Source organism: Oryctolagus cuniculus, chromosome 5 (genome assembly GCF_964237555.1).
Source record: "Oryctolagus cuniculus chromosome 5, mOryCun1.1, whole genome shotgun sequence".
Lineage (NCBI taxonomy): Eukaryota > Metazoa > Chordata > Mammalia > Lagomorpha > Leporidae > Oryctolagus > Oryctolagus cuniculus.
In genome coordinates, this window is record NC_091436.1 from 19,420,742 (window position 1) to 19,435,495 (window position 14,754).

Sequence of the window (14,754 nt, forward strand, 5' to 3'; positions counted from 1 at the left end):
TTTTACAGATAGAACATAATGAGCCAAAGAAATTATATTTTAATTTACACATTTTTTCTTATATGGAAATATAATAGGCTGATCAAAAAGATAAAAACATAAATCATTGTGTTAGGGTAACGTGTGTGCAGGAATGGGATAGAGATAGATAGAATCTCCAGGAAAAAGGGAAACCAAGTCAAATATTTAAATTGCTTGCTCTTGGAGGTGTGGCCTAGCAGTTAAGATGCCACTGGAGACCCCTGCATCCAATATGGAGGTGTCTGGGTTGAGTTCCATCCAGATTATAGCTTCCTGCTATTGTGCACTCCAGGGTGGGGGTGGGGTGGAAGAAGGTGATTCAAGTATTTGGGTCACTGCCACCCAGGGTTGGGTTCTCGCCTTAGGGCTTCAACCTGGTCAGCCCCCCAGCCAAGGGGGTCATCTGGAGCATGAACCAGGAGATGGGAGATCTCTGTCTCTGCCCCTCAGATAAAGACATTTGTTAAAATACACTTCTAAATTGCTGCTTCTTGAGTGCTTTTAGTAGACAATGGTAGGGGTCAAACTGCTGTGCTCTTTATGGGCATATTATAAGTCTTCAAATATAATATGGGCATATTAGTCTTCAAAAAGTTAATTAAAAATACATATTATGGAAACATGGGGGCTGGCGCTGTGGCGCAGTAGGTTAATCCTCTGCCTGCAGCGCCGGCATCCCATATGGGCACCAGTTCTAGTCCCTGCTGCTCCTTTTCCAATCCAGCTCTCTGCTTTGGCCTGGGAAAGCAGTGTAAGATGGCCCAAATCCTTGGGCCCCGCACCTGCTTGGGAGAATGGGAAGAAGCACCTGGCTCCAGGCTTCGGATTGGCTTAGCTCCAGCTGTTGCAGCCATTTGGGGAGTGACCCAACAGAAGAAAGACCTTTCTCTCTCTTTCTATGTCTCAATGTCTGTAACTCTACCTCTCAAATAAAAAATCTTTAAAAATCATTATGAATGGGTTTTGAACTTTTCTAACCCAAAATAAGCATCTTTCAATTCTATTTTCCACAAACATTTTGAAGTACCCTTGATTTTGAAAAGTAATACTGCAGTTTTATTTTGAAATGCAAGTTTTTATAGGAAGGTAGAAATGTCCAATTTTGCAACTCTTTAAACTTACACATAACTTTCAGATGGCAACTTTTTTTTTTTAATTAAAGATTTTATTTCAAAGGCAAAGTTAGAGAATGCTTCCATCTTCTGGTTCACTCCTCATATGGCTGCAACAGCCAGGACTGGGCCAGACTGAAGCCAGGAGCCAGGAGTTTCCTGTAGGTTTCCCATGTGGGTGCAGGGGCCCAAGCACTTGGGCTGTCTTCCACTGGTTTCCCATTAGCAGGGAGCTGGATCAGAAGTGGAGCAACAGAGACTCAAACTGGTACCCACATGGGATGCCAGCATTACAGATGGCAGCTTTACCTGCTATGCAATGCCGGCCTCTAGAGGGCAACTTTAAAAAATGCAAGAGAGTCCTTGGTTTGTGAATATTGTTTTAGGGCTATGTGAGCAAAGCTGGTGGCCGTGGCCTTAAAGAACAAAGGCAAAGCTGAACAAATGGGAAAGGACCGGAAGGCAGGGACTACTGGCTTCTGGCTTCAGCCCACCCCAGGCTGTTGCGGGCATTTGGGGAATAAACCAGTGGAAAACATCCAAGATGAAGACATATCTCTCTCTCTCTCTCTCTCTCTCTCTCTCTAAACATTTATTTGTTTGAAAGGCAGCAACAGAAAAGGAGATAGAGGGGTTCACTCCCCAAATAGCCACAACAGCCAGGGCAGGGTGAGGCCAAAGCTAGGAACCAGGAACTCCATCTGGGTCTTCCATGTGGTGGCAGGGGCCCAAGAACTTGGGCCAATTTCTGTTGCTTTCCCAGGTGCAGGGATCAGAAGCTGAGCAGCCAGACTGAAACCAGCGCTCTCGTATGGGATGCTGGTGTCGCAAACGGTGGCTTCACCTGCTGTGTCACAACACCGGCTCCTGCCCCCCACCTTTTTTTGTTAATGTATTTGAAAGGCATAGTGACAGAAAGAGGAGACATCCCTTTTGTCATGGCAGGAGCAAAGAGAAAAGACTAGAAACTGGGGTGTTTGTGAGTGGCTGAAAGTGCCATAGAGGAATGGATGGGTTGCAGTTGGTCCACCAAGTGGGGGATCGCCCACTCAGGCGAGTGGCAGGTAGATGAGAAGGCTGAGTTTGCAGGAGATATTTCCTGTTGTTTTCTTGTGCTTTTCAAGGTATCGTGTTTAGCACCTGGCACTCCATTATAATCCATGGAACCACCCACTCTGGGTATGGAGACTGTTTCTCCTCTGGTTGCCAGAAACCCTCTAGGGACAACTCACTTGCAGCTCTACTCATATTCATTACCAAGTTTGGGGGAAAGTCCATTGAGGACGAAGGACTGGGAAGTGCCAACCAGGTTCGTCTGAACTACTGTGGCTCCCACACAAGTAGCCGGGAGTCCTTCTGTGTTGGTCTCAAACATGGGTTTGATTAGGACTTCCAGGGTTTCTGTGACAGTGTATGAGAGGTGACAACTGAATCTCTTTTCCAGAATGTTCTTCTCTGAGGCAGTGTTGCAGGGGTGCCCTGGGAGAAACTGGGGGACCTCCGAATTGGCCCCCAGTGCCTTGATGAGCCCTTGGAGTGAGCATCTACCCTCCTCACTCACTGGCTTGCTCACTCGCTCACACACACAGTCCTGGGAAGTACTGTGTACCTGTTTTGTTCTGAGAGGGTCCTTGTAGCTAAGAATAGACAGCCAACCACCCAAGGTTCAGTCAGTTGAGTACTTAAAGAATCTTAGGGAGTGTAAGAAAAAAGTACCTGTTTTGAATAAGTATAAAATCTTAGGGGTCAGCTTGGGATAAATGAGACTGGAGGTTTTTTGTTTAGCTTTTTAAAATCATGCCATTCAGTTGAAGCCCTATGCTGAGAATACATGAAATAGCCCAGTTTACAAAATGGACTGGGGAGTGGAGAGGATGACAGTCATTTAAAAATGAACCCTACCATCCTCAAGTTTCCTTTAGTGAAATCCACCAGCAGACTGAAAACAGTCTCTCCAGACTGAAACGCTCTTGACCTTTCAACAGCCATTTTGCAAACAAAACAATGTGGGTATACCTGGATATTTATAACAGCTTTTTTTAAAAAAAAAAAATATTTATTTGAAAGGGAGAGTGACATAGAGGTAGGGGGAGAGAGAAACAGAAAGAGATACTTCTGTCCACTGGTTCACTCACCAAATGGCCACACAACAGCCAGGTCTAGGCCAACCTGGAGCTAGAAGCTAGGAACTCCATACAGGTCTCCCACATGGCACTTGGGGGGCAGGGGTCCAAGCATCTGGGACAACTTCTGGGGTCTTCCCAGGCACACAGGCAGGAAGGTGAACCAAATGCAGAGAAGCTGAGAACGTAAGCTGGTGCTCGGATATGGAATGCTGGGCATTGCAGACGGTGGTTTAACCCCTTGTCCACAGCCTGGGTGCCAGAACAGCTTTTTTACAGCATCGAAGGCTTACGTTTTCATAGAGTACTGGTTAAACAACTTATCTGCATAGGTGAATGCTACATAGCCTTTAGCAGAATGGAGTGGTGTTGACATGGAACGATCTTTAAAGCATGTTAATTTAAAATTAAGCAGGGTGAAGCGGTGGGGAAGAATATGCTATTGTATTAGCATATAGAAAAAAGTGTTATAAAGAAAATAGAAAAGTGCATGTGCAATTATATTTGTAAATTCTCATATGTGGAGTCTGTCTGAAAATATTGCTCTTCGCTGCTCTAATACTTGGGTGCCTAGAGAGAGAGGAGCGAGGTGACTGGCAAAAAGGGCTTTGTCTCAAGGTTGCATATTAAAATTTTAAATAAGCTCCTCCTTTCCAGCAACAATTGTGCCCTGGTATCAACTTCAGCACATCAACACTGAAAAAAGGCTGTCTTCAAGTCGATTAATTTCTACAGCATGCTCATAGCCTCCCCCCACCACCCCTTCTCAGTGGAAGACCTAGGTTCTGTTACCATTTGTCTGAGTATTGGGCACATTAATCCTCTGGTGGGGCACAAATTCTTTGTTTGAAAATGATGGGTTTAGACTAGAAGTGGCTTGTGAAACTCCCTGGACTAAGATGATGTGGTTTTAGGACCTGATGCACATTTGGAGAACAAAATGTAATAAACTGGCAAAGAGCAATCTCCGTGCAGGTCAGATAGTGTTTTGAAGACGTCGCTGGACCACCTTCACAATGTATTTCATTCCGTAACCACCCTATAAATCCCTTTTCATATCTACTCTGTTCATCTTCAGAAACCAAAGAACAACCAAAGAGGCATATTCAATTGAGGAAATTTATTTACTTTTTTTCCTAGGTACATAGATGACATAATTATAGACAAGTTTTGATACACAGGAAAACCCTTCTGTCCACCTTTCTTTTTGCTAAATGAATCGGCACAATAATTTTTACACTTTTTAAAACAATACATAGCTTTGTTGGGCTGAAGCAATTGCAAGAACATACTGGTACTGGTATATTACAGCTACTTACAATGTTTAAGAACAGCAATGGAGAAAAATAAGTTATTTAAATATTGATTTCATATACAGAAAGTGCAATGTTGTTAGTTGTTATATAACTTGCTTGACTGTTTTCTCTATCAATTTAAAATCAAGGTAACTTGGACTTGGACTATTATATCTTTTTCTGAAAATAATACAGTACACATGCAGCAGTGACTTGGTGAGGCGGCCTCCTTTGCTGTGGTTCCAGAAGCTAGCTTTGCTGTGTCAGGAACTGACTTTTCCTAGTCATTTCCAAGTTCATCCACACTCAGGTTCGAGACAGAGAAAAGGGCCTCTGGGTAAGGCAAGGCCAGGAAAAGCTATCTTGGCTCTGGAGGAGTGGACGTGGTAGTTGGGGCTGGCTGCCTTTCCTTCCAGCTGGCATTGCCGTAAAAACGATATACAATGTCATGTGGAGCTACCTGAGCTAAACTGCCTTTTCCAGGGTTCTTTTGTGCTTTCCAAAGACAACAGTGGTCATCGTTCCGTGAAATTCTGTACCCAAAGCAACAGATGAGATCTGGAGATTGCGGGAGCCTTCACCTGTCTACTGCGTAAGGCCCACAGGTGGCCCCAAACCACCTCAGTGAAATGTCACGCACAAACATTCAGGCTTCTCTCAGACCAAACAAAGTTCAAAGCAAAGGAAGACCAAACACCACTAAAGATATCAACAAAAACCTCTCTAAACACCACAGTAAGGTCCAAACCACCTCAGATCCCTCAAACATTGCCACTAAAAATAATCTGTGGTCCCTGAATTTTGATTTTCTATGCAAAGGCAATGATTTCCAAAGAAGAGTCCTAAAAAATATGGTTTGGTATTCCCAAAAACTCCAATTTGTCAAGTTCCCTCTTCTCGTGCCATTCTTATGTAATTGAAAATCCGACACTTGACAGTGAGCCACAAGCTGGACATTCACGTGAGATTTCTCCTTTGTTACCTGCTCCATGACTGTTGTGTGGCTCGCTTGCTCAGCTAAGAGGATGAGCAGGACTTCTCACAGCGTCCAGGGGACGGGGGGCGCCTGCTGTGCTGTGCCCACCTGCGCCCAGCCCACGAAATCTGATCAGATCCTCACAGCCTCGCCATCTGCCAAAAAGGCGAGCCCACACCCTAAGAGGACCAGCCAGAGCTGATTTTTTAAGAGTTTAACAGAAATTTGGCAGCTTTTCCTTCTTATTCTGCATTTCCAAAATTTTTTCACATGGCATCTTATAGAAGGTGAATGTTGTTGAAGAAATAAACATTATCTTTAAAGATGCATACCAACGTGTGGAAAAAAAGTACATGTTCCCTCAGAGTGTCACGGATAATATATATATATAAAATCATCACGGATGAGATATCCAAAGCATATGCTAATGATGGCTTCGTACTGAACAAAATTACCCTCCCTGCCGTCATGAGCGAAATCATTCGTCTTGAAGTAGATGAAATATCACAGAACTGTTGACCAAGGTCTTGTGTTCCTACTGTAAATGATCACACATGATGCTTAAAATAGTGTTTATCAGACCAATGTAAAGGAAACTCATTTTGTAAGCAATGGAGACAATATTATTATAAATTTGCTGTATCTAGAAAATCAGACACTGGACTACGGAAGATAGAATATGTTTGAAATTCAGTTGGAAAACAACTGAAAAATGTGCACACACTTCACAGCCAGTGGCTAATGTGGTTTGTCTGGCTCCACAGTGAACCTTTGCTTGAACGGAAAGAACGGCCTAGAAACTGAAAAACCATCAGAAACATCTTAGAAATGACTTCCCTTTTTGCACTGTGAACCTCACACTGACTTTTGGCGGAGGTGACCTGTGAGCCAATGACGGAATTCTGGAGTGGACGTGGTCAGGGTTCCAAGTCAATAATACTGCAGCGTAACGAGCAACAGGGTGATTCTACGAAATTGATGAAAATGAAAGGCAGTTACTAGAAACACACACACATACACACGCTATCTTTGAGAATTCCAGCCAGGTTTCCACTGGACTTGTTAGTTTAAAAACCGAAAGCCAACACGAATTATGTGCCTGATAAACACCCCTACAAAATAAGCCATGTTAGGATGAGACAATGAGAAAAGCCCACTGTTGCTGAGAACATCCCAGATATGTTAGATGGAAGTCTAAGCTGAAGATTCGGAACTACGGTTACAGGGCTGTGGACGTGAGTTGGATAACTGCTTAAAAGCTTATATTAAGGCAAATAAAAGCTGATTGCTAGAAAGCAATTATTAAAATGCTCTTGTTTATCTAAAGGAGAACAGGACTGGTTTTCTTCTGGTATAGCCAGATGTTCTAACTCTTGAGCCAGTGAGTATGGTCAATAGTGTACAATGACTCCCAAGTCTGTTACTTTGGCCTACCTAAGCCCGTCTGCCCTCGGTGTCGCTCATGGTGACCGGCAAGGGCAAGGGCGCAATCAGAAATGGAATGGGCTGCCCTGACCTCTCCTCCTAGCCCTCTGCCAAACACAGACGGACCGAGGCACAGCGTGTGCAGCCAGTTGGCAACTTGGTTCTTCCCCGTTTGGAAAATAAAAATAAGTGCTGGTCTTCGTCTTTGGGGGCGAAAGAGAACCACGCCCATTTCCTTGCGGGGAGGGGGGTTGCTGTGCTGGAGGAGAGGGTCCTCAATCCTCGGCCAGGTTCCCCGCTCCGTCTGGCCACATGCTGGGTCTTGAGCTGCATCCACGCTGTAAGCACAGTGACAGGGTGGCTCTGGTCCGGAGGGGCCCAGCACGGGCCTGGCTACACGGCCTCGGGGCCCGCTGGCAGTTTGAAGAGTCTGGCTGCGGACACGAGCTTTCGGATGTGTCGCTCCTCTGTGATGCCGGCCTCCTGGAGGCAAGTGTGCGACAGAGAAGGCACTTGGCTCAGGGTGCTGAACCCCGCGTCGGCGAGGGTGCTGGTGTACATGGGCAGGCCGATGGAGATGAGCCAATCGGACACGGATGCGATGCACCCAGGAGACAGGGGCTTCCTACAGATTTCCGTGAGTCCACCGCTTGGGATCTGCATGGATGGAGAAAGCTAAGTGAGGAAGGTTTTACACGCATCAGCGGTGGGCTACCGTGTACGTGCCCGAGAGGAACGCTACAACCACAGGTTCAGTCAACCACAGGATGGAAAGAACTGGCAAACAACTGCTGATGTGGACAGGTGTTTTTCCTTGTTTTTATTCCCTACAGTGCAGCGTAACAACTATCTGCAGAGCACTGTCACTGCATTAGGTATTGTAAGTCATCTGGAGATGACTGAATATAAATGGGAGGCTGCAGATACTATGGCAATTATAGATTGCAAAAAATATTTGCTTATTTCTATGTATCTGAAAGGCGGGGAGAGAGAGAGAGAAAGATCTACCATTGGCTGGTTCACTCCCCAAATGCTCACTCCAGTTGGTGCTGGGCCAGGCCAAAACCAAGAGCCATGAACTCCACCTGGGTTCCTGAATGGGTGGAAGGGACTCAAGTACTTGAGACATCAGCTGCTGCCTCCCAGGGTCTACAGAAGCAGGAAGCTGGATCAGAAGGGGCAGCGGGACTCAACCCAGGAGCTGTCAGAATGTGGGTGTTCCAGGCTTAACCGCTGCACTGTAACACCTGCACCCTACAGTTCATTTTCTGTAAGGGACTTGGGCACTCATGGATTTGGTGTCCACGGGGGTTCCTAGAACCAATTCCGTACGGAAACATGGGAATGACTATACTGAAGTACTACAATGCTAGATTAACATTGTAAGAAAGTCAGAATGCTATCAGATGTCAAAGATCATGACTCGCATGAAAAATTTTTCTCAAAAATGAAATTTTCAAGGAAGTGCCCTAGGAGGTATTAGATGAGACCCCAATTAAGTGCCCAAGTCTCCAAACTGCAAGCATTTATGTATCCTGCTGTTGTGTCTCACGGTGGTGTGCTCTTTGATGAGAGAGAACTACTAATGGTGATTTGAAGAGAAAACCCTATGTGATAGTGTGGAAAACAATACTCAGTGGACAGAGATTTTAAAACGTGGATTTTCCATTGCACTGTGAATCTATACTAAGAGCAAATCAAAAATCAATGTAATTACAAAGAACTTAAAATAGAACAATCTCAAGTGTTGGCTAGGACAAGGAAATGGACGTTTAAATTTGATAGGTAGATATAGAGGGCTACACCTTTCAGAAAGGCGAATTGCTAACTAGTGTGAGAATCCTTGGTTTTGAACTATCTTGAAGCTAACCTCCTTCAGTGAAGACTGTCAGAAATTAAACTTGGAAACACAGTTTCATTAACAAGGATGTTCTGTGCTGCACCACTTAAAATCTAAGTTTGAAAACACAAGTGTTTCCACAATGTGAGATCAGCTAAATCATAGTACATCCACCTAAAACACTTTGAAATACTAACTCAGTAAAGAAGAAACAGACTTGTCAGACGATAACTGAAAACAATCAGGTTCCAAAATGTGCTTGGAAGGGCAGGCGTTGTGGCACGGCAGGTCAAGTCTTCACTTGGGATGCCGCCATCTTCTATCAAATTTTTTTTAATCAAAAGGTTTGAGTTCTGGCACCTCTGCTCCCAATCCTGCTAATGTGTCCTGGGAGGTATGGATGATGGCTCAAAGGCTTGGGACCCTGCCACCCACATGGGAGACCCAGATGAAGTTCCATGCTCTAGGCTTAGGCCTGGCCCAGCCTTGGCTGTTATGGGCATTTGGGGAGTGAATCAGCAGATAGAAGCTCTCTCATTCTGTCACTGTGCCTTTCAGGTAGATAAAAATAAACATTTAAAAAATATCTCTTAAAATTTTCTTAAATATTGTACATGTGCAGCAAATTTTTTAAGATTCACAAGTAAAAATTTATAGCGTTTAACATTTTCAGAGTCACACCTGTAGAATGGCTCAATCAATCTACTTAACATATGCGTTACTCCACATAGCATTATTCTGTGGTGAGAACCCATAATACTACGCTAACTTAGGCAATTTTCAAGTATACAATATTTTAACTGTACTCATCCTGTTGTACAATAGATTTTTTTAAAAAGATTATTTATTTGAAAGGCAGAGCTAGGAACAGAGATGGAGCTTCCATCTGCTGGTTCATTCCCTAAATGGCCACGACAGCCACGGCTGGGCCAGGTACTTGGGCCGTCTGCTGCTGCTTTCTCAGGTGCATTAGCAGGGAGTTGGATCGGAAGTGGAGCAGCCAGTACCTTGAATCGGCACTCATCACAGGTGGTGGCTTAACTCGCTGTGCCATAAACGCGGGCCCCACGATAGATCTTTTGAACTTGTACTTCCTCTCTGACTGCAATTTTGTGTCTTTTGGGGGAATCCTAAGGACATTTTCAAAGGGACAGGTGTTGTGGCATAGTAGGTTGGGCTGTTTGTGATGCTGAAATCCCACATCGGAGGGCTGGTTTGAGCCCTGGCTGTTCTGCTTACGATCCAGCTTCCTGCTACTGTGCGCGGGAAGGCACGGGAAGACGGCCTAGGCCTTGAGTCCCTGCCACCCACGTGGGAGACCTGGATGGAGTTCTGGGCTCCAGGTTTCAGCCTGACCCAGCCCTGGCTGAAGTGAATGAGCAGTTGGAAGATCAGTCTTTTGCTCTCTGTCTCTATCATCTTGCCTTTCGAATAAATAATCTTCTAAAAACCGTCTTGGGAAGCCTGGGCCGCTCACCGCCATGCGGTGCTGCTTCCGGAGCAGCTTCACCCGGATCTGGTCCAGGTGGGTGGCGACCTCCCTCTCGGGCTGGTCCAGGTCCTCGGCGTATCTCTGCACCAGGGCTTCGGGGATCCCACAGCGGCCGTGCTGCCAGGGGGGAAACACAGGTGACGTGAACGCTCGCGAGGTTTCTCTCCCTTTCTTTCCCTGAGAGACACTGAGGACCTGGCATTTAGCTTCTGGCAGGGATCACCAAAACTTCTGATTCGGACACATGCTTTAGCAGGAAGAGGTTTGTTTGTTTGTTTATTTTTTTAATGTCTAAAATCTTACAAGCACTGATGAGCTCCAGGACAGTGGACAATCGCCGCCTCCTGAACGCATGTAGATGTTTTATGCCCCAAAGTCCTGGGTTGGAGGTACTAACTCCGGAGAGGGTTGTCACAACGCTTCCTGGCTCAGCATATGTCCTCCACCCATGCCACCCTCAACAGAGGCCAAACCCAAGGCACCATTTGCTCTCGGGCTTTCCTCTCCGTGAGCTGAATAACCCTGTTTCCCTTTATAACGTTAGTGTCTCAGGGACTTTGTTATATTAACAGAACAATCATCCTGCTTTTCTTGGACCATTGCCACTGCCTCCCTCAGCCCTGTCATTCCTCGGATGTGACTGAGGTCAGCCCCCTGCACTACAGGGCAAGTCTGAGGGTGACCCCTCCACCACAGACAGTCCACTGTTGCTACTGCTAACCCTGGTGTAGAGAGGGAAATGAAGTGGGAGGCATCAAGTCTGGATGCACACATGCGTGTCAGGTAGTACATGTCAGTGTGTGTACGTGCATGCCAGGTAAGCCATGGACGGTTAGCCTGGGAGCTCCTCCTGCCCACAAAACCAACCCTTTACAGGCCCAGCTGTGCCGCTTTTCATTCTCCCTTCAAAATTTAGCCAGCACGGAACTGAAAGCAAAAGCTAAAGTCTGGGAAAAGACGCCCCCAACACACCCCTGCCCAGCCTCTGCGTGTCACCTGCAGCTCACGCCCCCCATCCCCAGCTCACACGGGCACCCAGCGGGCAGAGGTCACCAGAGGTGGCCCATTTGCTACCGCGCTGGGCGGCGGGGCTGCCTCGTTCTATGAAAACAAAGGCCTGGGCTACCTTGTCGGAATACGGTTCCTCCGTGAGGTCGATGCCTTCGGCGTGGAGCTTGTTTTCGGCGAGCGTCTCCAGGTCGGCTCCCCGGGGGCAGGAGACCTTCCTGCTCAGCGCCGAGCCCAGCCTCACGCCGTGCTCCTGCAGGCTGGCGCTCTCGGGCAGCTCCGAGAGCCAGGGCGGGGGCCGCGTGCTGCGGGGGCTGCCTGGCTCCTGGCCCGGGGAGGGGCCGTCCCCGGGGCCGGCGGGGCTGGGGAGGCTGCCCTTCTTGGCCGGCAGGCAGGGGGCGTCCGGGCTGGGGCCGGGGTGCAAGCCGTTGGCAAGGCGTTCTCTGCTCTTCTTGGCGGGAACGGGCGGAGGCTGCGGAGGATGCTTGGGCGGCGCTCTCGCCTCGGGGACCCTCTGCTCCGCATCCAGCCCTTCTCTGGGGCCCGGGGGATGGTTCGTTCCTTCGAAACCCTGTCCTTTGCCGTGGCCCTCCAGAGACGTCCTTGAGAGGCCGTGCGGAGCGCCAGGAGGCTGAGCGTCACAGTTTCTGGGCACACACGGAGGCAGCGAGGAGCCGCGGGCAGGGGCCGCCGCCCAGCCCTCCAGCCTCTTCGCCGTAGCTCTCTGAGGTTCCGAAAATCGCTTGCTTTGGGTCAGTAGCAGCGCGGTGCGGGCGGCAGAGTCTCGCTCCGGGTGCAGAAGCTTTGCCGCGGGCGCCGCCGTCTTTTGGGGCACTTCGGGTGCGATCCGCGGGGCGGCTGCGGGTCCCTCGGCAGGTGCGTCTTTCCCGACGCCCGGCCCTCCCTGGAGGTCGTCCAGGGAGTGGGACCGGGGCCATGCGTCCACGGCCTGCGGGCCCTCCAGGGTCTCAAAGCTTCGACAGATGGAGACTGGGAGGCTCCTTCGGTTTCTGCTGGCGCCAGGCAGCCGTGGTGGGGCACAGCCCCCGGGAGCGTCCAGGGTGGGACCCCAGCCCAGCCGGCCCTCCTTCTCTGCCCGCTCCTGGGGGTCGGCCGGCTTCGTCAGGGGCAGGGTCGGGTAGTTGCCCCACGGACTCCTGCTGAATGCCTTCAGGCCGGCCTCGGCCGCTGGCTTCACGGGCAGGAGGCCGCTTTTCCGCGTCTTGCCTGGGAGACAAGGGGGTGTTTTACAATCGCCATTTTTAACAGTGAATCAAACCGAAGCATGAAGGTGTTGGAGTTAATTGAAATCGCCTACTCCCATATCCCTTTGTTGAATTAGACTTAGGGACACAAAAGCACCCTTTATGACACTGGGTGATGGAGGGTTATTACCATCCCTTGCTTATTTTGAGAACGAATTCTTGGTCTTATTAAAGAACTCAGCGAGACAGAAATTAATTGGGTTCTACGGAAAAGAAATACGCTGTGCAATAAAGTAAATCTAGGCCTCACGTCTATTCCTGCAGTTGGTAGGGAAGCAAGATCATCCATACCCGGTTTAGAAACCACACAGAGGGGCGTCTCTGGTGAGCTGGGGTTTCCAAGGCCATGGCTGAGTGGAGAAGGGGGCTGCCGGTGGAAGAGACTCCATAAACGGTGCCCCCTCACTCCACGTCACACCTTCCTTGAAGCTGCACCAACCAGCTTCCATCCAGAGATGCAAATAAGCTGAAGCGAACGCTTTGCCAGGGACAATCTATAAAACACGCGGTTCTGGGTTCCAGGGAATCAGTCGCTCTGGCTGCAATAAACCATCAGGGTGGGCATCTGGCCCCGTATCCCAGCGCCTCCATTTGGGATTCAGGTTCCTGCTTATGTGCACCTGGGAAGAACTCATGTGCGTGCGGCCCTGCCACCTGACTGGGCTCTGGCCTCCTGGTTTTGGCCTGGCCCAGCCCTGGCTGTTGCAGGCAGTTTGAGGAATGAACCAGTAGATGGGAGATGCATCTGTCTCTCTGCCTCTCAAAAGTCAGACTGATGAGTAGATTATGTCTGGTTCATAATTCAGTTATTTGCTGATTGCTGGTTGGTATTAACTGCTGCTCTGCATAAGCTTTCCTGGGAACACAGTCTGTGGGCCAGGCAATGTGCTAATCACTTTCTTAGCACTGTAAACACACACGCACATGTGTCTGTCAATAACACGCTTGCTGTGTGCTCTGACGCTGGGCTGAGAGGCCTGAGGGGATACTGAGTTAAGCACTGCTGTTACTCTAGACCTACAGAAAAAGAGGCTTTAGAAGAGGCATCAGGTTTAGCAGAGGCGAAGACAAGGCTGGCTGGAATCTCTGGAAAGCCACTACCTGTGAATCGAGGTTTTCTTTCTAATCTATTGTTTTGGCAAGCATTTCTGAATAAAGGTTTTCATTTAGAATTTGAGTGTCTCCCCCATTCCACAGCCTCACCCTTTTGTAAGTAAGCAGTGTGGAGAAGCCAGGCTGTGTGGACTGGCTGGATTTGTGGGATGGAGAAAAGGGCTGGGTAGTGGCCACTGCGAGAGGGAAATGGCCACTCTGGGGAACAGGAAAGTTGTCTTTGATGAAATCTCTGAGTCCGCTGTAGGGATGAGGGCGCGGGGGATGGAAGGAGAGGCCTGGGGCTGTGATGTTACACGTGGTCGGGCCGCAGTCGGCAAGGAGGCCCACAGCCCTCGTCCATGATTTCACAGCTTTCTACCCTCCTCCCTGGACTTGAAACTGCATCATGTTGAGCATAATTCTAGACACCAAGACTGACAGATAAGAAAGCAGCCTCCTCCATCAGACTTTCTATTAGCGGCTCTGATAAGACCCGAATGAACCTGTGAAATACTTTGCACTTGGCAAAGCAGAGAAATGGTCCCCTGTTATGTACAGGGCTGTGAGGCCTCACATCCTGTCCACCGTCTGCACCCTGTGCTACACTGGTAAGCAGCAAGACACGAGGCACTGGTAGGTTGTCTTGTTGTTCTTATATAGAGATCATTAGCCTACATGGCCAAGGTTCCACGTTTCACTAGTAGGAGAAATGTCACAGATAAAGAGAAAAGGGAAATACCTCTTCAAAAGGCATATCACAGTAGAGTTGAAAAATCAGTTTGAAATAGAACATTCTGAGATCCCCTTCAGCATGAACTTTAAAAACACGACTTTCCTTTCCCTTAACTCCCAATATAAACCAAACTACCGTGTAAGTTCCGTTTTTACGTTCTGTTCACACTGAAAGATTCCTGAGCTCACTTGGTTCAAAGTAGGGTTCGCCAGCTTTGTTAATCTAGTTTGTCAGCAGGTGCACCTGAGGTCTTTGGGGGGCATTAAAATTCTGCCAGTGAAATCCTTAGCAATCCAGCACAGCTGGAACTCATTTACTGAAAATGTCTGGATATGGAAAAGTTATTAACAGAAAAATAGAACCCTCAGG

The 14,754-nt window shown here is 48.1% G+C and overlaps 1 protein-coding gene across 7 annotated transcripts in view; it reads right to left on the reverse strand.

Moving 5' to 3' along the window:
- Positions 1 to 4,361: 4,361 nt before the first annotated feature.
- The window catches only part of SASH1 (SAM and SH3 domain containing 1), a 324,388-nt gene continuing 313,995 nt past the window's right edge, over positions 4,362 to 14,754 (reverse strand). For all 7 annotated transcript variants that reach the window (XM_051855276.2, XM_051855275.2, XM_070073463.1 and 4 more), the window contains 3 exons: positions 11,411 to 12,519; positions 10,270 to 10,401; positions 4,362 to 7,609 (listed from right to left, as the gene is read on the reverse strand). In XM_051855276.2, coding sequence (XP_051711236.2) covers positions 7,346 to 7,609; positions 10,270 to 10,401; positions 11,411 to 12,519 — 1,505 coding nt within the window. In that variant the 3' untranslated portion in view covers positions 4,362 to 7,345. The remainder of the gene's footprint in view (positions 7,610 to 10,269; positions 10,402 to 11,410; positions 12,520 to 14,754) is intronic.